Consider the following 22,289-nt stretch of genomic DNA (forward strand, 5'->3'; position numbering starts at 1 on the left):
GCAGGGAGAGAGAAAGATGTGCTCATTCCTTGGCTGCTGCAGGTGAAGTCCTCAAATATATTAGGTGAGAATGGTAGAGGCAGTGTGAGACACTATGGGGTGTGATAGCTGTGGCAAGCAAACTTACAGATTGCACAAGTATTAAAAGCTGCAGCTATTTAAAAATGCTCTCATAATAATGAAAACTGATTTTTTAATTATCTTTTTCCTAATTTGGTGGCACAAAATAAGAAGAAATCATTGAATAGCCTTTGCCTTACCAAATCTCACATGATTTATATCATACATGAGTACAACTTTAAGCAAGCATTTAAACATTTTCAGACTATTTTTTAGAGTAAAATTCTGAATAGTTAGCACAAGAGTTGCTTGGTTCCCTTTATCATATAAATGAAGTGATGATTTCTCCTTGGTTCGACAGTAGCTTCCTAGTTCAGTGGAAATCTCATCTCAGTTGTGTTCTGTTGATGCAGCTGTAATACCAACAAAGATAGTACAGAATGGTTTTTAAAACACTGTAGTTGATGGGTTAAACTTTCAAGATATGTTTAGGTCTTTTCTTATTCTGCCTGCTGTCTTACCCCCAGGTGTTCAGGGACTTCATTTTTCTGTCTTTCTAGTTGTCTGCCAAGCTACAGCTTTCACTGTAACTCCACAGGAGACCTGCCAAAACCTCACTTTTGTCAAGTTGTTGTTTTTTATTGAGTTTCAGCTTCCTGACTGCATCTTGCAGAACACAGAGCACAATATTTTGGGAATTTGAGAATGCTCTATAATATAGCTTTTCAGTAAAGATGCATCTGAGTGGCACTTCTGTCTTTAGATGTGAATAGGTCACAGTGTTTATGCAAAGCTTGGTGCAAATCTGCTTATTGAGTTCTTTGCTTTGACAGCATGGTTAAACCCAGTTTAAGTGAAACTGAATTAATTTCATAAATTTGAAAACTAATGTGAAGAAAGAAAAAAGGGACACAGGAGTTAAAGAAACAAAAACACATAAGAATTTAGAGCATGAGAAAAACAAGAGCTAATCAATTTTTTATTACAAGTTTTTCAGTGTTTCCTTTTTCACTGATCACCTCCCCCTTATTTTTAAAGCTACATCCTGTACTGGAAGAGGAGGTTTGCAGAACAGCCCATCACAGACTTTTGTAGTGTGATAAGAACAAATTCAAAAGCTCCACTAGGTAAGTATGCTGCTTGCTCACTCTCTGATGGGCAGATCATGGGATAATTTCTGGATTATATACTGCTGCTTTGATCAGCCAAGTGTGTCTGACACTAGGGCAGAAAACACAGGAGTAATGTTTAACTCCTAGGCACATATCTAAACTTACCTTTTCCAAGGATTGCAACACATGCTTCAGCACTGTGCTGAGTGAGGATGAGATCAATAGAGGCTTAAATGTGCTGTGAACTGGGCCCTGCTGCAAATCAAGGCCTGGAAGCAGAGCTGCTCACATCGTGCCTGGGGAGACCTTGGTACCCATGAAACATCAGAGATGTCCTTCCAAAAAGATGAGAAGCATTCCCAGTGAGCTGCCTTTGCTGACTTCACCCTGCCCACCTCCTGCACTGATGCTGCTAATTCTTCTTGGACATCAGGGCCACATCCCCCTTCCTTTCCCCTGCCACAGTGCTCCCTGTGTCAGGAGATGTCATCCTCACAGGAGCCACACAATTGTGCAGTTTCCTGGGCTCCAGCACAAGTCTGAAACCACAGTTCACTGTTCTGCTGCATTGGTGTGGTGGCATATTCCATCCTTAGGACAGTGTTGGCTGTGTGAAGGAAGTGTTTTTCTCAGAAATAGCTCTGATGCATTACTTTGGCTTTCCTTTTCTAACAGAAAAACACGGTTTACCTAAAATAGATAACTTTAGAGCTTTTCCACATCTTTAATTCTCTACTGAGACCTTAAAAGAGAGGAAACACTGCATACAGATGGTGTGAGAGATAGTTAGAAAGTGGAAACTGAGTACAAAATGGATGAAAGTAATTTTTTAAATTATTTAAAGTAATTTAAAGAAAAATACCTCTGGAAAACATGAAAATCATTCCAAAAATCATAATTCTGTTTCTTTTACAAACACTTACCACTCAGTTTGAAAACTGCAAATCAAGCACCTGGAGAGCAGAATTATGAAATATCAATGAGCCTTCTTCCTCTCTCTCCCTAATCACCCCTCCCTCCCCCTCCAGAAAATTGTTCTTATCTTAACTCATTTTCTTTTGTATTTTCCTACATGCTGAGTAATTGTAATTCCTTTGAATAAAATTTGTTGCGTTCTTCAATTGGATGTGACCATAAATAGTAAAAAAGTTGCTAAAGATAAAATATCTATAAAATATATAATTAAAAATGTAAATTAGGCAAGTCTCAATGTATGGTACTGAACAGTTGTGTATATCCACAGGTGGAAAAATATTTGATGGTAAAAGGTAATGTGATAGATCAGAGCAAGAGGAGGATAAACCCAATTATGATAGCTTCTGAAAACTGACAGTTACTTAGGGAAATAACTGTTAAGATAAAATTAAAGGGTATTTCAAATTTCTTTCATGCTGACTTTAATCTGTAACCAATGTAAATGCTAATTGTTTTATGTATCCAGAAGAACCATCACAAAAATGAATAAAGCTGGTAGTGGAGGAAAGCTGTGCAGGACTTTTGCCTTCATACTCCAATATAAATATGCACAAATATTTAAACATGTTTCATTAAGTTATGAAATTAATGTAACTGACTTTTGTAGGTTAAAAATCACATTCTTACATTGTTAATGTATTCCAAAGTCTTAGCAAATTATCTGCCAGTAGTATCCAAAGCAGCTGCAACTTCCCATTCCTTACTCACACTTTCTAATCTCTTAACAGAGGAACAGGACAATTATTTTCTTTTATGTGATGTTTTACCAGAAGACAGGTTACTTCGAGAACAGCTTCAGCAAAAGAGACTGGTAAGAAATTATTGTTTCATTTTTTAAGGTAAACACTCCACTAAAATAATATATAATAACTTAGCAGGCATTTTAAAGTGAAAGCATTTTTTGCAAGATGGCAAAATTCTGATTTTTTTTAAGCTCATTTCTCTAGCTGCTGCACAATCATACACAAATCCCCTGTTTATAGATTTTTCCTTGGGATAAATGTACAGGTTGTGTGTCAGTGTTCCACACAAGTGGAGAATACACCCAGAACACTGAAAAAGGTTGAGTGTGCTGAACATTTTTCTGCTTGCAAGGATCTGCAGTGCATTGACACACTCTCTTTCATGAAATAATACACATCTAGGGAAATAAGCAAACTAGAACTTGGTGTGAGATACGGTGAGCAGAGAAGGTGATATTTACCTACAAAACCTTTGAGCAAGCTGTTTTTGTGCATTCTCTCTCTCCCAGATTTCATTAATTCACAGTCTCATACTCACAAGCACCGTGGTGTGTGAGTGGTGTGTGAGTGGAGAAAGTCTGGCCAGTATTGTTTCTGTGAGATGCAAAGGACATGAAATGCCAGCTCTTGGGTCCACATGAGCCATTCTGGTTCTTCTTGCCTGATGCCAGCCTAGTACTGTGGGCAGACCTTGCTGAGCTGTTAGGCATTGTCAGTTCTGAATGTATGTCAGTTCTTCAAGTTCAGCTCTTGCTGAGCAGCTTCCAGGAGTCTTGGGCCAGATTTTTGGGCAGTGGGGTTTTTCCTGGTTGCTTGTTTGAAATACACATCTGGAGTCAGGTTTTGCTGTTGGGCTAATTTAGAAATGAATGTTACATGGTACATGGCAGCCTTGTTGACCATCTCCTCATGTCAGGATGCAGGGAGTTCCACTGGAGATGCACAATACCCTGTGTCTGCACTGTGAGATGTGAGAGTGCAGGCCTTGGGGTCTTTACATTCCTCAGTTTAGTGCTGGCAGCCATGTCCAGAGAACTGTCAACACAGGCCTTTTAACCCTTTGCTGTGCTGTTTCTTCTGGTATGTTTATATTACAAGTTTGTACATACACAGCATGCAAATAAAGACACAGTAAGTGATGTGCATTCAGAATGAAGGAGAACCTTACAAAACCCAAGTTCTAGTCCTAGGGACATTGGGATTGGCAGGCAAAATCTAGTTGGTTCAGCTACTCTGTGAGTGCTGTTCCTGCTTGCTGGCAACAGTAATATTCTTCAGCTTAAAGTACATGACTAGTGAATCCCCAGAATTCGAGGAATATATACAAGTCTTACACAGCTTTCCATAGGATCCCAGCTTCTGAAAAGGAGAAATTCTGGTGGTAGTTCTTCAACTGGAGATTTCCCATGGAATTAGAGTTATCTGAACTGAAACCTGCCTTCCTATATAGGCCCACTGGATTAGCATGGATTCAAAAAACCAGCTGATGCAGTCATGCCTAGGATGCTTCCCTTCCAAAGCTGTCTGGGATCAATAAAAAAGGTTTGTCTGGATCAAAATCTTACCCTTGACAGCAGCTAAGTGTCTCTGGTATTTGCTGTCTTCTGATCTAGCAGTGATCCTTGCCCAAAATAATCACTTTGTCTCCTGCAATTGGCAGCTCAAAAATTTCTGAATTCAGTAATACGAGCCTCCAACTCTGAACCCACAACACCTTCCAGAATCCCCACTACTTGCAGGAGTGAGCTGTGCAGCAGCTTGACCACACACTGGGAGAGAGCCTTGTATTTGGTCGTTTTGAACCTGTCATGTCACACCTGGCAGGTTTTTGTATTAGAAGAGATGGTGAAGAATTTGTCCTTAGTATTATCCAAACCATTCATGACTTGTCTCCTGATTTATCTGCCTTACGTTCTGTCTTTCATTAGTCCTGTGCTGGAGGGCACACTCATGGTGAAGAAGGATAACAACATCCTGGGCTGGTTTAGGAAGAGTGTAGCAGTCAGGTCAAGGGAGATTGCCCTTCCCCTCTACTCAGCACTGCTGAGACCACATCTGCAGTGCTGGGTCCAGCTCAGGGCTCTCCAGTACAAGAAAGATATGGACTTCCTTGAGCAGCTCTGGTGCAGGGGCACAAAGATGCTCAAGGGACTGTGACATCCTGCATAGGAGGAGAGGCTGAGACAGCTTGGACTGTTGAGTCTGGAAGACAAAGCTCAGGGGGGAACTTAGTGATGTGTATAAATACTTGATGAATGAAAAAGGAGACAGATTCTTCTCACCTGAGCCCACCAACAGGATAAGAGTTAATGGGCATGAATTAAAAATCAGGAAATTCCCCCTGAAAACAAAGAAGCACTTTTTTTTTTTACTGGGAGGGTGGTCAAACACTAGAGCAAGTTACCCAGAGAGGTTGTAAACTCTTCCTCTGTGCACAGTCAAAAGAAAACTCAACACACTCCTGGGTAGCCAGGTAGAGGTGACCTTGCTTGGGCACAGGGGTTGGACTTGTTGCTCTCAAGAGATCCTTGCAACCTCAATGATTAGGTGATTTGAGGTTGAGGAATGCTATTTAGTGGTTCTTCACAGTGCATCATTTCTGCACTTCTCTGTATCTTTTACAGTTTTCTGTAAAAAAAACTTTTGGGTTTGTGAAAGACATGTGGGCATGCAGTGTCATAATGATACTTGTTTCCCAAGTGTATATCATGTTTGTGGCTTTCAGGGAGGAAAAAGGGTTGTGTGCAGCTGATGTTTACATAGAACTATCTTATTACAAATAATATCTCCTGGCTGCTATAAATTGGAGTGTACCTTTTTGTTTTTTAAAGGGCATTTGTTTCTGATTTTGTGATGTTTCTTACTATGCAGTTGTGTACCAACTAAGCCTTCTCTCCACTGCAGTGCCAAGGGCATGAGGAGTCTGTTGGGAGGTGAGCAATCTCATCTGCTCTGCAAGTAGACATTTCCTCAAACTCTGGAATGAGTGGAGAATTTAACCCAAAGCAAGTGCTGGTTTTGTTTACAGAGTAATTAAATTAGGAAAGAAAGAAATATGCATTTTTATTTTGGTGCAAAATCATTTGCAGTTATCACTCTTTTGAATTTCAGAATTGTATCCTCGGTTTTTACAGATGGATTTTGTGAAATCGAGCTGCAGCTGTAGTTGGGGCTAATGGAGTCACTGCTTTAGTTACAGCAATAAAGTCTGTTTATTTTTTCATTTCCCTTTGCTGCAATCTGGGTGTTGACTTGCAAGTTAAATAGATATTTTGCTTTGTAAAGCCTTTTACCTCCAGACAAGTCCAGCAATTAAGTGAGCTGGCAAATGGGCTCATGTGAGTTGCGTAGAATAAAGACCAGAACTATACAACTTTTTGTGAATTTTCTGCATCCTTTGAATCCTAACTGCTGTCTCCAACAACAAGCCCAAACAAGGACAAATGCTGTCTTTAAAATGTGCTGCCTGAAGCATTTCATTCTGCAGTTTTGAAACTGCAGTTTAGGAATATTTCAGGCTGTATTGCAGCAGGGAGCTAGCCAAGGTGGATGTCATGCAGAGACATAATGGTGATTGTGATGTATTGAGAGAGTCCAAGGAATGAGGCTGAAGTAGGTTAGAGAGCGCAGCTTGCTGAAATAGCTGACAAGGCTGTGAAATACAAAACAGATACAGTCTTTTGGAAAAACACAGTCTTGACAAAGATTTCCTAGTTGTGAAGCACTGCCAGGCGAGGAAGTCCTGGCAGCAAAACTGAGGATACATGGAGGGGCAGTGTCAGAATAAGGCACCTGGGTGTTTTCTTTAAATAAAAAAACTAACATCCCCAGACTTAATCTTTGACAATACATATTTCCTGCAACAACTCTTGTCCTGCTGTCATGCATACAGATATTCACCCATCATCTGACTGGTAGTTTTAGGAGAAGGAGCTTCTCTTTCTCCCAGTAAGTAAAGACCCCAAAGAGGAGTCTTCACCAAGACTGTCCCAGCTTCCCAGGAAGAGCTGTTTGTGTATGATCCCCAGTTTGTCACAATCTGAGGCTGAGACAAGGTTCAGGAGGTTGAAGATATACACTGGAAGGGAAGAAGGTGTTAGTCCAGTTCAGTGTAATGCAACATCAGGAGTGCTTGTGGCATGTGCCACAGCTTCTTACAGAAACTGCCAGGGCTGTGTCCTCTATCAGGAAAAAGCCCTCTAGGTCGCCTGCAAGTAGCTGTGTAGGACTGAATTTGCCAGTCCATGGGGTGTTAGGTGGTTACCCATAAACCTGCTCATTGATACCAGAGGTAAAGCTGAATCACAGCTAGAAACATTAAACTGATACATTTTATACAAAATTATTTAAATAGTTGCATAAGATCTCACCCTGGACTGTATTTATTTCCATGCACTATGTATATAAAGTTAAGATAATTTTACTGGAGCTTAGCTGGGACACATACTGCCTTTGGAAAAATTTGGAATATCTGTGAGAACCCTCACTCAAAACATACTAACATCTGGTTTGTGCCAGCAGTACATTTCAATTTTATATGTTCATTGTTACAAGTAAGGATAAATATGTATAATAAACTTATGTGATGGAATGATTTTATGATTATGGTTTTCTCTGAATAACTATATCTGTTCCTTTTCATAGAGAGAAATTCTAGAACAGCAACAACAAGAGAGATATGACACAAGTTTTCATAGTATGTGTATGTTCTGTGATCAAGAATTCACAGGAAACAGGTTTGTTTATTGCCCTGTTTGCTTCTGTTTTATTTTTTGATACCTGCTTGGCATCTTTGTTTATGTTTTCAATGTCATTGAACCAGTTAATGCATAATGGTAGGACTCAGAAGCTAGAATTAACTTTAAGGTATAGTTTATGTATTTCTTTCAATTGAAGTGGCATTTTAAATAGATTCTGTCTTACTTCTCAAACTTTTTTGTTTATTCCAGTGCAATTACTTCTACTACACAGTATGCTGGAGTTGGGAGCAAACCATTTTAAAGAAAAACTTCTTTTTGCAACTGTTTTAGTGACAAGGACAGCTGTGTAAGCCAGTGTGATGGTTAAAAAAACTTTTCATCCAGTTGTATATTTTCTTGTTTAAAACTCACCTAACTAGTGTGAATTTGAATATCAAATGAAAAAGAGGAGAGGAAAATTAGAGTGAGAACAGAGGGCTTTACAACATCAGTCAAGTGTGAGCAAGAATTGCACTGAAGTGCATGCTCCAAAGGAACTGTGTTTATTCAGAGTAAACCAGTTTCAGCTGGGGAGGGTAAGTCTGCTTGCATGGGTAGTTCTGGTAATCTGGACAGATAGAAGCCCCAGGGGTCATTTTCCTGCAGGTCACCCCAGTGTTCTGTGAGTGTCCCTCTCTACTGCCTGGTGACATCCTCTGCTTCCTCCTGAGTCTGGCAGGCAGAGGGCATGTTTGAGAATCATGCCTGGACCAGGTAAAACCAAGCATCAACATTCAGATATTTCTTTAGTCCTCAAAAGCAGAAGCTGAGGCATATAGAGAGGTTGGGCACCTAAGGAATTTACCAGTATATGTCTGTCAGAAGAATATCTTATTTAAACATCTATTATTTTATTTGTGTACACTTTTGAGTGCCATTCATGTTGCTGGTGCTGTGTGAAGCAATATTGATGTAAAAGCACATTGCATCCAAGAATTTCTGCTCTGCTAACCAGCAGAGAGAAGTATGACAAAGGGCTTTTTGGAATGCTTCTCAAGGGGGTTGTTTGAAATGTGATTTGCTTATACAGAGTAATGAATGAGCTTTGCTAACAGCGAGGGTCAAAATAAACTATATTGTAATTTTCATTTAAAGGATTATATTTCATGCATGTGGATGGAGCAGTTGAAATGTTACTGAACATTCAGCAGAGCTGAAAATGAAAAACTTCCTGTTTCAATAAAATTGCATTCTTATTTCCTAGCAGTGGCAGCAAGACTATTACTGTTTATTTAACATTGGCTTTTATGCAGTTTTAGAGCCATTGGTGTATTTTAAATAAGTAATTAAATTATTCTTATGTATATGCAAAAATATGTAACATTCTATTTGAATGTCTTTTGTAGATCTGTTCTTCTCAATCATATGGCAAGAGAGCATGCCTTTAACATTGGGCTGCCAGATAACATTGTGAACTGCTATGAGTTTTTGGCTGTATTGCAGGGAAAGCTTGACAAGTAAGTAGAGTTTTGTTTGTTTTCAATAAACTTGGGTTGTATTTCTTTTAACTTGGAAAGAGTAAAAATGAATTCCACATTTGTGACTAGTTAAGAAGAAGCAAAGAGAACATGTAAGTTTATTATGAGTCCTCTTAGAAGTCTTTGTGTAGCCTTATTGAAAGCCAGTTCCTAACAGTTAATAGTATGAAGTCAAGTGCCATGTTTCAGTTAGGTGTTGCACAGTTTGACATCAATAATAGCACATGCCTTTTTCTCATAAGTGTTAGTATTAATGTTCTTTCTCATCGTGACAAACTTTTTGCTAAACATCTCCTTAACTGCTGAATACAGAGTCCTTTTTCCAGTCTTCTTTTGCCTCCATCTACCATCACTGTGGGATGTTTGCTCTCTCCCTTTTGTACTGCTTAGAGAGCCAACCCAGAGCAGAAGGGGATAGATACATGTTAACTTTTCCCAGAAAAGAAGACATTTTAAGAATGCCTTCTCTTTTATCATTGGTGTTGCCTAATGCACTGAATTACCATGCTCACTGATAATTTGCAGCTCTACTGTTCATCAGTAGGACCTGAGGCTTTCAGTTCAAGGCAGTTTTCTCAAACCTGATCCTCTCTGTAGTTAATGCACATGCTGAAATTGTGTCCAGAGGAGTGAAAGGCCACTCCCCCTACGACTGAGAATAAACATATTAGCTATGCTAGTAGAATAGTACCTGAGAATAAATTACTAGAGGAGAAAAATCTTGTTTCAGGCAAATAAGACTGCATTATGTATGCTGACAGAAAGCCTTCTGTACTCTTCATGGGAATGCCTTTCTGAAGTAGAGCAAACACTTTGCTGTTAGCAGGTGGAGCAAAGCAGATATTAAAATTCATAGATGTATTCTGGCATCAGACCTATGATTCCCCAGCAAGGCAATCTTGATTTGAAGTCTGCAAGCATAGGGAGAGCTCAAAACTTCTTAAATGTCTTGAAAGGCAGAATGATACTGAGAATCCTGAATTCCTGCTGCACACAAAATATCTGAGGGGAATCGGGAAGCAAAACAGTTTTATGATGCTGATTTAAGGCAATGCATGTTCTGTTTTGTTTGAATTGCTCTGAAATACATACTGTGGTAAAATTCTCATTTGTTAATGAATGTTTTCACCTTCTTAAGTAATGTGTATATACACCTAAATAATACTTTCCTACATACATACATACATATATGCAGGTACCTATGTGTATGTATGTCTGTCTGTGAATTATATTTACTACTCTGTGTGTGTGGATATGAATTTACTTACAGAATTTTACTTAGGATTTCAAAACCCATTGACCACCCTGGCAAACTTTCATTTGCCCTCCCTGTTGAGGTACAACTATAAAAACTTTCTGTTTAGCTAATTTAGATTGTTTCAAAAGATAAGTAGCGTGTTCACAGTTTGTTTCTTTTCAATCTGAATTAAAAAGGAGCAATTACAGATAGATTGGATGTTAGTGTAAGTCCATGCTGAGTTACAGAGCTCACACAGTGAGCAATCAGCAGCCTTTCTGTGCCTGCTTTGGGTAATCAGACTTTTCTCCCACTTTGCATATGGGGCAAATAGTAAAATTTTTTGTTATCCATATTTTTCATTTTTTGTGATTGTTATTTCTGTTTGACTCTACTGTAATCTAAGATTATCTTGTAATTATTTTTTTTTTCAAATAAGCTTTCTGTTTCTTTCAGTTTGCTGTGACATGCTTAGGTTAATCGTATTATATATAACTCCAGCTTATTTAAGTTTATTATTTTACACTATTTTCAGTTTAACATGTTTAACTTGTTTAACAATTTAGCCTGTTTACCTTTTTATCTTAGCTTGCAGTGTTTATACTGTGAAAAAGTCTTCAGAGACAAAAACACACTTAAAGATCACATGAGAAAGAAGCAGCATCGCAGAATCAATGCCAAAAATAAAGAATATGACAAATTCTATATCATTAATTACTTGGTAAGTAGTTCTGTGAATAATTAGCAAATTGACTAAAGAGATACAGACATTATCTAGTTAAAAGTGAATAAATCCAAACTAGCAATTAGTATAAAGGTCAAAAATCAAGTGAAGTATTCTTAAGAAGTATGCTCATTTATGGTGTGATATTCTGGATAATTGTCAAACTAAGCACTAGTAAACATTTTTTCTTGAGACTTGATTTTGAGAGATGCAAGAGTGTAGCTTGAAGAGACACTAATCATCATGTCATTAGTGCTCAGTCTCTGCTGTAAAAACAGAAGGGAAGGTGAGATTGAGCAATTAAGTAAATGGAGGCCTAACTTAAAGCAAGTTGGCTTCGAGCTCATTTTCTACAAACCTGAGGCTGGAAGTGCTCTTCAGAGGATAAATTAAATGCAAAGAGGAGGAAAATGAAAGACACAGAGATGAAAGAAAAACAGTTAGTTTTTAGCCTCCAGGTAGGTGTATGTTGCTAAATATTTTTTTATCTCAGACCTCTGAGAGAGTGTGCATGTGTATGTAACAGATTTTCATTTGCTGCCTTCAACTTATGAATATAGGAGCTGCTTCAAAAGCTGCTATGTTCTGTCCCAGAAATAACTGTGGTTCACCTGAAGTAGTCTTTGTGCCTTCTACATGTGCTAATATCCAGGTTATAAATAGGCATTCATGACTGTTTTACCTACTCTTTCCTTTTAATTTCTCTCCATGGGTGTTACTTTAATACTGAGAACAAAAATTTATATGTTTAATGCTCTGCCAAGCCCCTTCTAACCAAGACAGAATGATTTCCCTTGGTGACATTTTATATTTTTCTTCCAAAGATCAATGATCTGAGACCTGGAGGTTTTTTCCTAGATATTCAAATGCCACAATGTTGAAAACTGACCTGTATTTGCTACACAGTGAGGAAAAAGTTGTGAAGCTGTGTAGGGTAGATGTTCTTAGATCCTCCACAGAACTGAGCATTTACTTCTCCTTTGGGAGTTAACAGATTTTAATTTCATATAATTGTTTTAAGTGATTTTAGTAGTTTCTATCTTTTCTGCTTGTCCTGCATGAAATATTATGTTTTCAGAACTTGGCATCTTTTTAAATGATCTTTTGTCTCTCATTTGCATTCATTGTTTACGTTTTAATCTGTTCCATCTTAGATCCGGAAATTGAGCTAGGTGACTCCCCAGAATCTCTGAGAACCATGAAGCACTACTTGAGAAATCTGAGAGACATGGGAGAGACAGGGAGGTCATAACATGGATACAGACACAATGGCTGTGCCATGTTAATAAGCAGAATATGCCAAAGTAAACATGACAGCAAGGCTGATATTCACATACCTAACCTGTTTTTTCCAGTTGCTCCAAAGCTGGTGGTCTTGCCCATATCACCTGAGGATGGTCTGTGTTCTGTGCTTGCTGACCCACATGCAGGTGTGCTCTGAGTGATGCTGCTGCTTGTGTGGCCCCAGCCCATGCAGACTTTCACAGCCAGGGCCTTGGTCCCCTCTGCCTGCAGCTGGGATTCTGGCCAGCACCTGGCAGGGTGCCTTCCTGTGCCAGCCTGATCCAGCTCAGGTGCTGGTCACTGAGTAGCATCACTCAGACATGCATTCCTTCATGTTCTGGAAATTACAGACAACAGTAAATATGACTCAGATAAGCTATGTCAAACCACCAAAATGTTTAAAATTGGGCAGTGGGTAGTGCATATGCAAGATCTGTGCCAGTACATCTTCTGGGACATACTTGAATGATCACAATTCTTTGTCTGGCTCTACATGCTCTGCTACAGCCACATTGTCTTTCCACACATTTTCAGTTGTCTCCACTACAGTCTACTCAGGGGACTGTTTCTACTCAGCCTTTCTGATCCTTCTGACTATACCCACACCAGAATTTCTGACGTTTCTTCTTTTAAAGGAAGAATTTTTTTTAAAGGTCAAAAACAGACTAAAAACTCTGTCTTAAACACTTATAAGATGGTTCACTAATAAAATGCATGTTTGCACACAGGAAATTTTTTGGAATGTTCCTACATAATGGAAAGTGTTTGCTTTCCAAACAGCCTTTACAACCCTTTTTTTTCTGCACAGAGACAGGAAGACTAAAAGGAACAACCTCAGTTTCTTCACTAGGAGTTCAGTAGATTGGCATTTACATTTTAAGGAGGAGATATTCTGCAGAGCACATACATGCTCTACAGTAGATTATATTAAATGTGATAGGATGGATTTTTTTCAAGCTGCAGCTATATTCAGTAAATTCTAGATGTTACACAAGATCTGCTTTTTGTAATGGCTCAATGTAGTGATTTTCTTTCTCTCCCCTAACACCTCACAACTTACCAGATTTTTTTTAATGTGTACTATCAAGATTTACTCATTTTTCCCAATGAGTGTTAGAGGTCTGTGTTTCACATTGCTGTAAATGTCCAGGGGATTATACAGTTTCAAAGACACAAACATGGTTTACATATCACATCTGAAATGATTCCCCAGTGGATTTGGAGGTCTTTTGACTGTATTGTGTAAGTGTGGAAGATTATACCAATCCTACAGAATGGCTTGAAGTGTTAATTCAGAGACATGAACTGGTACTGGAGTGCAAAGAACTAAGCAACAACGTGTTTATGATATATAGATGTAGAATTCCTTATTTTCTTTTCTTAAAAAAAAAAAACCCACCTAATTTCCTTGTTTCTCTGTGTGTATTATCCTGTGGCCCCATGGCACACCTTGCACAAAGAGCCAAGTAAAAATGGAGAGAGAAGAACTTTGTAATGTGGTGCCTGCTGGAGGCCATGAAAGAACAGAAGGCAGTATTAAAACTCTCTTATTCCCAGAGGAACAGAGGCAAACCCAGGCTGACAAGACCTTCCTTTTTGTATTCACCTGATTGTTACCAGCAGCACTTTTAGGTATGGAGTATCCTTTGTAGGAAGGCCAGATGTCTGTTTTCAAATTGACTAATGGCATGTATCTATATACAGTATGTAGCATCAGTGAATTAATACACTTATAACTGAACTAGGCAGCTGAGAAATGGTACCTGCTACTTACTAGAAAGCTTGTTTCATAAAGCCTTTATTTTCCTCAAAAACAAAAAGATATTTTCTCCTTATTGCCAAGCTCTAGGTCATCACTATTATCTGGGGGCCAGGGGAAGAATATTTTATTATGGGAATCACTTTTTATATTTAACCTCTTTTGATTTGTAGTGTTTATTTTGTAAAATAGTAAGGGGAAACTCTTCATAAGTTGGTGATGATTCAAGATTTAATAAAATCCCCCAACTGGGGAATGCTTCATATTGAAATTCATCCAATGTGGATTGGGGTAAGGCCATCTCCTCTTCCTGACACACCATCTCGAGTCCTGCAGCAATATAAACCACATAACATAACTCAGATCATCACAGCAAGGCAGGTGAGAAAAAGGGAAAATTTGCAGGGGAAATCAGCATATGTTTGGAGTTTGTGAGCTGCACAGGCCTGGATCTCCATTTGCATGTAGTTTGGGAACTGCTCTTTAGGGAACACTGCTTGAGGTACCAGCTGCTGTTTCTAGTTTCTCCCATCTCTGCACTTTTTTCAAGCTGGGATGTGTTGCCTCAGTGAGGCACACAGACTTTCTTCCTGTAGAACTGCACTCTAGTTGCAAAGGTAAATTGCCAGTGAGGCACTTCATCTCTGTGCATTTAGACTACATTTTGGAAGAGGAATTAATCAAACCACACACATTTGCATGTTCTCATTTTTCTATAGCATCATCCTCTCTGTGAGGCACACAGAAAGTATTTAAAAGAAAAAGTTGTTTTTTCTTCAATATATAGCAAGGCCTTCAGGGTTTTTTAAATTATGCATTTTCTAGTGTTTGAACTATTAGCAATGTCAAGTCTCATTTTTTTCTCTGGTTTTGTTAAGAATTTCTTGGGAATCTCTAGAGATCATTCCTGACAGCTCTTGCATCTTGGATGAAAAAGCAAATAAAATTGAATACTTAACAAAGGCACCCTTGGTCCCAGATGCCCATCAAGCTGGAGAACTGAAAAAGTGTTAAAAAAAAAAACTGAAGGATTTTTAGGAATGTTTCAAAGAACTCTTTTCCACCCAATTGCTCAGATTCAGTCTCCTGCCACTTTCATCACAGTGTTCCTAGTTATCCATTCACCATGCAATTTTCCAGTGATACAAGACCTGGTTAGCTTTTAGCTTTTTCCTTTTCTTTTTTTCACCTCTGAATATAAATAGATGAGGGAAACAGAGACATCTTACAAGCTCCCTCTCTGCCTTCTTCACAGAAACACCATTAAAAACATCAGCAATAACAAAGCTCAGGCATGTTTTTTCCCTTTCACCTTCAATTAAAAGGTGAAGCTTAAGGCTGCTGTTTTGAACATACTCTCTTGTGCTGATACACTTTGAGTTAGTAAGGGGAAACATGGTGAGCATTCCTCTTCATTTTGCAGTGGTTGTGAGCCACTATGTGCTCATTAAGGTGCTAGCATTAGCAGACATAGGAAAGGAGTGTGCAGCTGGGAGAACATGTGGTGAGAGGTGTTAATGGCCTCATGATATCTCACAGTAATGGTGACATTAATGAGTCTCCCCTCTCACTCAGAGAGCTTACACACTACCATGTAGTATCACTGAATTAATTACACAATTTTCATTCTGTAATATATGATGACATTATGTTTAGAGCTGTCTAGGGACAATTGTTTATCATTTTCCTGATAGACACTAACAACTTTAAAAATTCTCATTAAATTGTTAAATGATGGATATCTTTTTCTTCTTTTTCCAAACACCCATAAAGGCAATAATCACACTTGTTACTAAGAATGTTATTAAATATATTTATTAGTAGGGATATTTCAATAAAATCAATTAAAGTATTATCTTTTTATTAGCTGGTTTTTTTTTTATGGGACAAGATCATCAGTTGTAATCTTTGTGAATCCTCCATAGCCATCAGGTTCAAAAATACTGTTCTGATTACTGGTTAGTTTACTTGAGTTTATTTTTAAAGGCAAGAAGAATCCCAAGAAAGAAAAACACTAGCTAAAGATCACTGCTGGTATTTGAGTAGAGCCCTTCAGCTTTTTATTGTCTGTTATTTATATCTCAGTCCTGCTGAGAGTGCTCCCATTGTGCTGAAGGCTGCACAAATGTATTGTGATATACTTCTTGCTGAAGGTCTTTAAGGTATAAATAAACAACACAGAAAGCAAAAGGAGGAACAGAACACCATGAATAGATGTGCTTACGTTCATGCCTGAGAAGAGGAGAGAAGACAAAGTGGAGCTCTGTGCCCTGGCTCTCCTGCTTTCTGGAGCACTTCAGCTAAGCTGAAGTAGTTGCAGGGAATGCTTTTTGTTTGCACTGGCACAGCCTTGGCAAGGACAGCTCTGAGTGCTGCAGCTGGAGCCCCACGTGGGGCAGCTGCCTGGAGCAGCACCTGCTGCTGGAAAGGCAAGGTGGGCAGGTGGATCGAGCAAGTGGGAGGGCAAACTTGAGGTATTGATAACATACCTGCCTCAGGAACACTTGGGAAGTGTTGCACTGTAGGGGGATAGAATATAAGAAAATAGAGGTAGTATAGAAAGTAATCTTACCCCCAAGGAATTGCAGCTGGGTTAATTATTAGAGGTTAGGAGCAGGCCTGACTTTCACAGGCCACAGCTGTCACCAATAAGAAGAAGAGTGTTATAAAAGAGTGGATTGGTTGGTTAAGGGGCACTGGAGTTGGTTGGCTACTGCAGGAAGAACAGAGGCAGTGGTTAGAGGAGATGTCCATGAGAAACATCAAGGAGGTATGAAACTCTTGCAATAAGGAGACAAGAATATGAAACCTTTGCAATATAATGACAACATTGCACCGCTGGTTTTCTTGAGAACTCTGTGCCAAATCATCTTTTTAAAAATTCTTACTAAAGTAGTGTTGTATGACTACCTTTTACTCACAGCAGTACTGAAGTGATCCAAAATAAGACATTGATTGTGACTTCTGAGATGTTCATTCAGTTCAGTGAAAATGTGTGATGAGAATTAGGAGATGTTTTTGTCTTTTCTTTTGTTTTTCCCCCCAGGAATTTGGAAAGTCCTGGGAGGAAGTGCAGTCAGAGGATGACCGGGAATTACTGGATAGCCTAGAAGAGTAAGAGTTACTTATGTATCCATTACACAGACTTGCAGGACCATTATTTTTTTAAGTAGTTGCAGGGAAAATGCTGTGCACAGTTAGCACACAGTTTAAATTCATTTAAGCCAATCAAATCAGCTCCAAATTGTCCTCATTAAAAACACTTTTCAGCAATGAGCGCTGTAAATTCCATATTTCAACCACAAGCTTGTTTTTTGTTTCCTTAGAGCTCAAACAAGAGCCTTCTGTCTTTGTAATGATGTAGACAAAATGCATTGTTGTTTAATTTTGCACCAGAAAACAGTTGAACAGATTCTGCTCAAATTTAAAAATTAAAAGTAAGCATCAGAAGTGTCAGTATGAAGAAGAAATTGTATTAAAATTGATAAAAACTAATAACTAGAGATTAAAGAAGGATTTCAAAGGAAGCCTCTCAGCAGTGCTGATGCAGGGCAACATCCACCTCCTCTGCATTCTTCTGTGGTCTAGGCCCTCAGATCACTGCAGAGGTCATTTCCTTGGCCATAGCAAATTGAATAATCAGAAAGTAATTTATGGGAATCAAGGTCCCTGATCTTCCTGATTCTCTCTGTGACTTGAGGGTAATTTTACTTGACTCTGCCTGGTGCAGTAATAGTTCTATCTCTCAGCAGCATTAGGATTTAAATGTTTTGGTAAAGTATTCTCTGTGTACTTGTCTAAATGTAGCGTAAGTGAGTAATTAATATTTCATAAGTAAATAACACTTAGAGTCAGCTCTGCCTGATGGTTATTACTTTGGCTGGTGTATTGAAAGATTAGAAAGGTATACAGGAATTTTAAAATACCTCAGAAAAATAAATACTGAAGGCAATATTAAATGACTTGCCAAACTGGATAGAAATTGAAGTTAGGATTCTGTTTATTAGTGCAGACAGTTTAAAGTAGGATTAAATGACTGTCTGCATAGAAATTACCCAATATTAACCGCTCAGTCTTTCTCAAATTTCTAATTTTTTTAGACTCTACACCAGATTGTAATCATGTATCCAGCTATAAATCCACACTGTCTTTTCCACCCCTTTAAAATATTCAGTTTCTCTGGATTTATTTCTAGTGTTGTGAAAGCAGAATCTGAATTGCCCTTCTCAAAATGTCTCTTCTCTTTCCTAAGACTAAATGAATCTTTTTGATTTTTATTCATAAGAGATTGGTCTGACTGGGAAGAGCATCCTGTATGTGCAGTTTGCCTGTTTTGTGAACAGCAAGCAGACACCACAGAAAAACTCTATCTTCACATGCAGGTAAGAGTTCTTTTAAATAACAGCTTTTTCATCAGTGTGGAATTAAAAATTGTGGTTGTAACATCTTTATTAAGGTCAAATCAGCTGCTGCATTAAAATGCCCTCTTCAGCACAGAACTAAAGGACTGCTTGCACCTCCAGCATCTATTCTTTAAAACATGCAGGGAAGTCAAGCTTTACATTAAGAGTATGACTAGCTATTAATTGTAAGTGTACAGACTGCTACAGGCAGTAAAGAAATAACATCTTTTACATCATAGTGGTTTCATGATTTAATATATTTTATGGTTAGCATCTGTGTTTCAGTTTTAATAAACTATTTAACAGTATTAAATATGAATGCAAAAGTTTCTGATGAGCCAAGACTTCTGGGGTTTGTTTCATGCATTCATGCTTTTGTGTATGTGTATTCATGTATATGTCTGTGTCAGCCCATGAAAAGCTGAGCTGTTTTTAACTTGGAATAGTAGAAGTAGTGGAAATAAGATTTTTTTTTTCCTTCCCTTTTTTTTTCCTCCAGAAATCACATGGATTTCACTTTCCTAAAATAAAGTCAGAGCATGGTGAGTAAGAGGGGCTGTAATTGTCAGCATTTGCCACTAGTGTGGAGAAAACCACATCATAAGAATAGTGGAAAACAAGTTTATCTGTTTTATTTTTGTAGAGACATTTAACTTTTCCATAATGGAAACTGTTTCTGCCAGCTTACAAAAGCAAGCCAAGAACACTTTATTTTTATGGAGCTGTTGCTGCTGCCAAGGATGTGTGCTATTTTCTTTAGACCCATTGGATTCTTTTGCAGAGTAGCTTCTACAAATACCTGCTCTATGAGTTCCAGGTCTGGCTGCTGAAGACTTGGAAGTATTACTATTTTTACTATTATTGTTGTTGTTGTTATTGTTATACCTGTTAATGCTTGCCTGCCACCTAGCAGCTTTGTTTGACCAATGTTTGCCTTCTGCTATAGAATAGAATCATTTAGGCTGTGGAAGACCTTTAAGATCCTTAAGGCCAGCTATTAACCCAGTACTGCCAAGTCTCCACTAAACCATGTCCCTGAGTGCCACATCTACACTTATTTAAAATATCTCTAGGCATGGTGACTCAAGGATCCCTTACCCCCTTCAAATCTAGTTTGAAACTGTCTCAGTGAGTCCTGCTAACTCCTGTGCAAGGATCCCTTTCCCCCTCTGATTCAGGTGTATCTCACCTGTCACCAGTAGGCCTGGGGTCATGTTCACACACCCATGATCCAAATACCCCAAATTCTTCCAGTGACACCAGGCTTGGAACCAGGTATTGATCTGCTGGCTCTTTCTGCTTTTCCCTCATTATTCCTTGCAACTGGAAGGACAGAGGGAAACACTGCTCACATTCCTGATCCCTTAACTAGTCTTCCCAAGACCCTGCAGTCTCTCTTGATTGACTTGGGATTTCTTGTTTCAACTTCATTGCTGCCCACCTGAAAAATCACTAGCCGATACCCATAAGGGCAGGAAGGTTTCTCATCACACATTGAACCTGAGCCCCAAGGAGGCAGCAGACTTCCCCTAAAAGTGAGTCTGGTTGGCATTTTGGCCTTCATCCCCTCCAACAAGGAACCTTCTGTGACAATGAGCTGTATTTTTTTTCCTTATGGGAGCAGCTGTTTTGCAGGGCACAGGCTGAGTTAACCCTGGTGGCACGTCTGTGCTGGGTGAGCCATTGTCCTCATCACTGCTGGGTTCCACTGCAGGGGCTCACAACTGTCACACCTGGGGACATGGGGCAGTCACAGAGGAGACAGGTCTGCTGAAAGGGACTGCCCCTGTCCCTGAAGTCGCTGTGCTCAGGGAGGGCAGGGGATCCTCCAAACCGTGCATCCTGTCTGCCTGCTGAGGCTGGCCCGGGGAAGCCAGGCTACAATGCCTATAGTCAGTCTCTCTCTCATTTCCCAAGATTCTTCAACCTACTTGCCTCCTCCTGAACCTCTGTCACTAAGCCTAAAGACAGACTGAGAGGAAACAAAGTGTTTGTAGTTCTTGCACTAAAAGAAGGGTTGGTTTCCCAGCAGCTGGGAATAAACACTTATTCAGTTAATTTGCTAAGATACAGCATGCAGGCAGTGGTGTCTTTGGTAAACTCTTATCAATCCTTATGCTTAATCCAAGCAAGCATTTTAAATTAAGACTTATGTTACTTGTTCACTACCATCTTTCCCAGGTCTGAACTTCTATCAGCAAGTAAAGCTAGTGAATTTCATCAGAAGAGAAGTCCATCGTTGTCGTTGTTACAACTGCCAGGAGAAATTTGAATCCAAAGGAGGATTGATAAGTCATATGGAAGAGACCAAACACATTGCATTCCTGCCAGCCAGGTCTACATGGGATCAACCACAGTAAGGGCAAATACATTTCTTCCAGCATTTATACTTTTACTTGATAATTTCTGTGAAACAGTAAGTTGAAGGTTCTGGGATTTGCAAATACAACAGTGCCCTGAGCTCCCTAACTCTAGTGGCTCAGATAAAATAATAAATGCTCTCAGAACTACTCAGAATTAGAAATCTCTATACAGTCTGAAGATAAAATGAACATAGGTTACTCCTCTTCTAGTTGCCTCCAGGATGCAGTGTTCCTATACAAGGGATCTGCACTTTCAACTCACTATCCTAGAGAAGTTTGTTGTTGCAAAATTGTTCTAGAACCAAGTCAAACCCCTTCTTTTGCATGTCTAGTGTACATATATGCATGATGTCTACCTAACTTGAGGCATCAAAACCAATTGGTAGTTTACCCATAGTTTTTTCCATGGAAAATAGAGAGACAGTGTAACAAAGCACTGAGTAGGCTGTATGGGTCCAGGAATGATGCTCTCTACCAGGTGGTAGAGCAGAGGGAGTGTTCTAACTCAAACACCTCAGTTCAGCCTTTGTTGGGGGACAAATATGGATCTGCAGTCTCTTTTGTAGTATCATATGGTTGAAGAAAGAGGAGGAAGGGCTCATTTGTTGTCAGCTTTCTCTAGGACTCCTCTACACTGTTGATACCTGCACTGTGAAGTTGACTTTTTGGGTGTGCTGTTTACTCTCATTCCAGACAACCAGACTTGCTCATGTTTCCTTTCTAAAATTCTTGTCTCAGCCTCTCAAACAAAATGTGTGACTGTCTAGTAATCGTGTTTTGTTGCTTTCAGGTATTACTTTCCTACCTATGAAAATGATACACTCCTGTGTACGCTGTCAGACAGTGAAGATGCAAAAGCTGAGGATCAAAGTGAAGGAGTGCCTGTTGTAAGTGAAGACATATCCAGTCTAAAAGCTCTCAAACAGAGCAGTGTTTTAAACCAGCTTCTGTGGAAAGAGAACAAGAATCAGGAGAAATTTTGATTTGGAACTACAGTGGCTGTCCTTTAGTGCTTTTTCTGCAAGATGAAAAAAAACCTTTCAAGACTATTGGAATACAGTTAAACTCACAAATGTTATCATCATGGGATATTATGATAACATTATATAACTTAAATGATAACATTATGAGAACATAAATATTAAAGAATGAATCCTAAATAAAAATTTAAGTGTTAACTTTGTCGGTGTATCTTCCTTTAAACTTTAGCTTTATTTTAAAATTGAATGCTTGATTTTCTGCTAGGATCTTCAAATACCCTTAGTGTGTTAGTGTTATTTACAATTTTTTCATCTTTTTTTAATTTGTCCTGAATGAATCAGAATATGAGTTCTATTTTAAGGCCACCTTGTGAAAGTTGAGAAGAACTGAGACGATATGTAAAGCCAGTGAGTAAATCTTCTGTGTGCTTT

At 38.9% G+C, this 22,289-nt stretch overlaps 1 protein-coding gene across 3 annotated transcripts in view; it reads left to right on the plus strand.

The window, feature by feature from the left end:
- ZNF277 (zinc finger protein 277) overlaps positions 1–22,289 on the plus strand; it is a 47,653-nt gene that overhangs the window by 19,565 nt on the left and 5,799 nt on the right. For 2 of the 3 annotated variants that reach the window (XM_063155268.1, XM_063155270.1), the window contains exons 3-12: positions 1,099–1,187; positions 2,876–2,958; positions 7,535–7,626; positions 8,976–9,086; positions 10,933–11,065; positions 17,158–17,225; positions 18,397–18,493; positions 19,014–19,056; positions 20,696–20,870; positions 21,668–22,060. In XM_063155268.1, coding sequence (XP_063011338.1) covers positions 1,099–1,187; positions 2,876–2,958; positions 7,535–7,626; positions 8,976–9,086; positions 10,933–11,065; positions 17,158–17,225; positions 18,397–18,493; positions 19,014–19,056; positions 20,696–20,870; positions 21,668–21,860 — 1,084 coding nt within the window. In that variant the 3' untranslated portion in view covers positions 21,861–22,060. Of the gene's footprint in view, positions 1–1,098; positions 1,188–2,875; positions 2,959–7,534; positions 7,627–8,975; positions 9,087–10,932; positions 11,066–17,157; positions 17,226–18,396; positions 18,494–19,013; positions 19,057–20,695; positions 20,871–21,667; positions 22,061–22,289 lie in introns of those variants that run through there. The other variant, XM_063155269.1, reaches the window with a different exon arrangement.

Source organism: Melospiza melodia, chromosome 4, assembly GCF_035770615.1.
Source record: "Melospiza melodia melodia isolate bMelMel2 chromosome 4, bMelMel2.pri, whole genome shotgun sequence".
NCBI lineage: Eukaryota > Metazoa > Chordata > Aves > Passeriformes > Passerellidae > Melospiza > Melospiza melodia.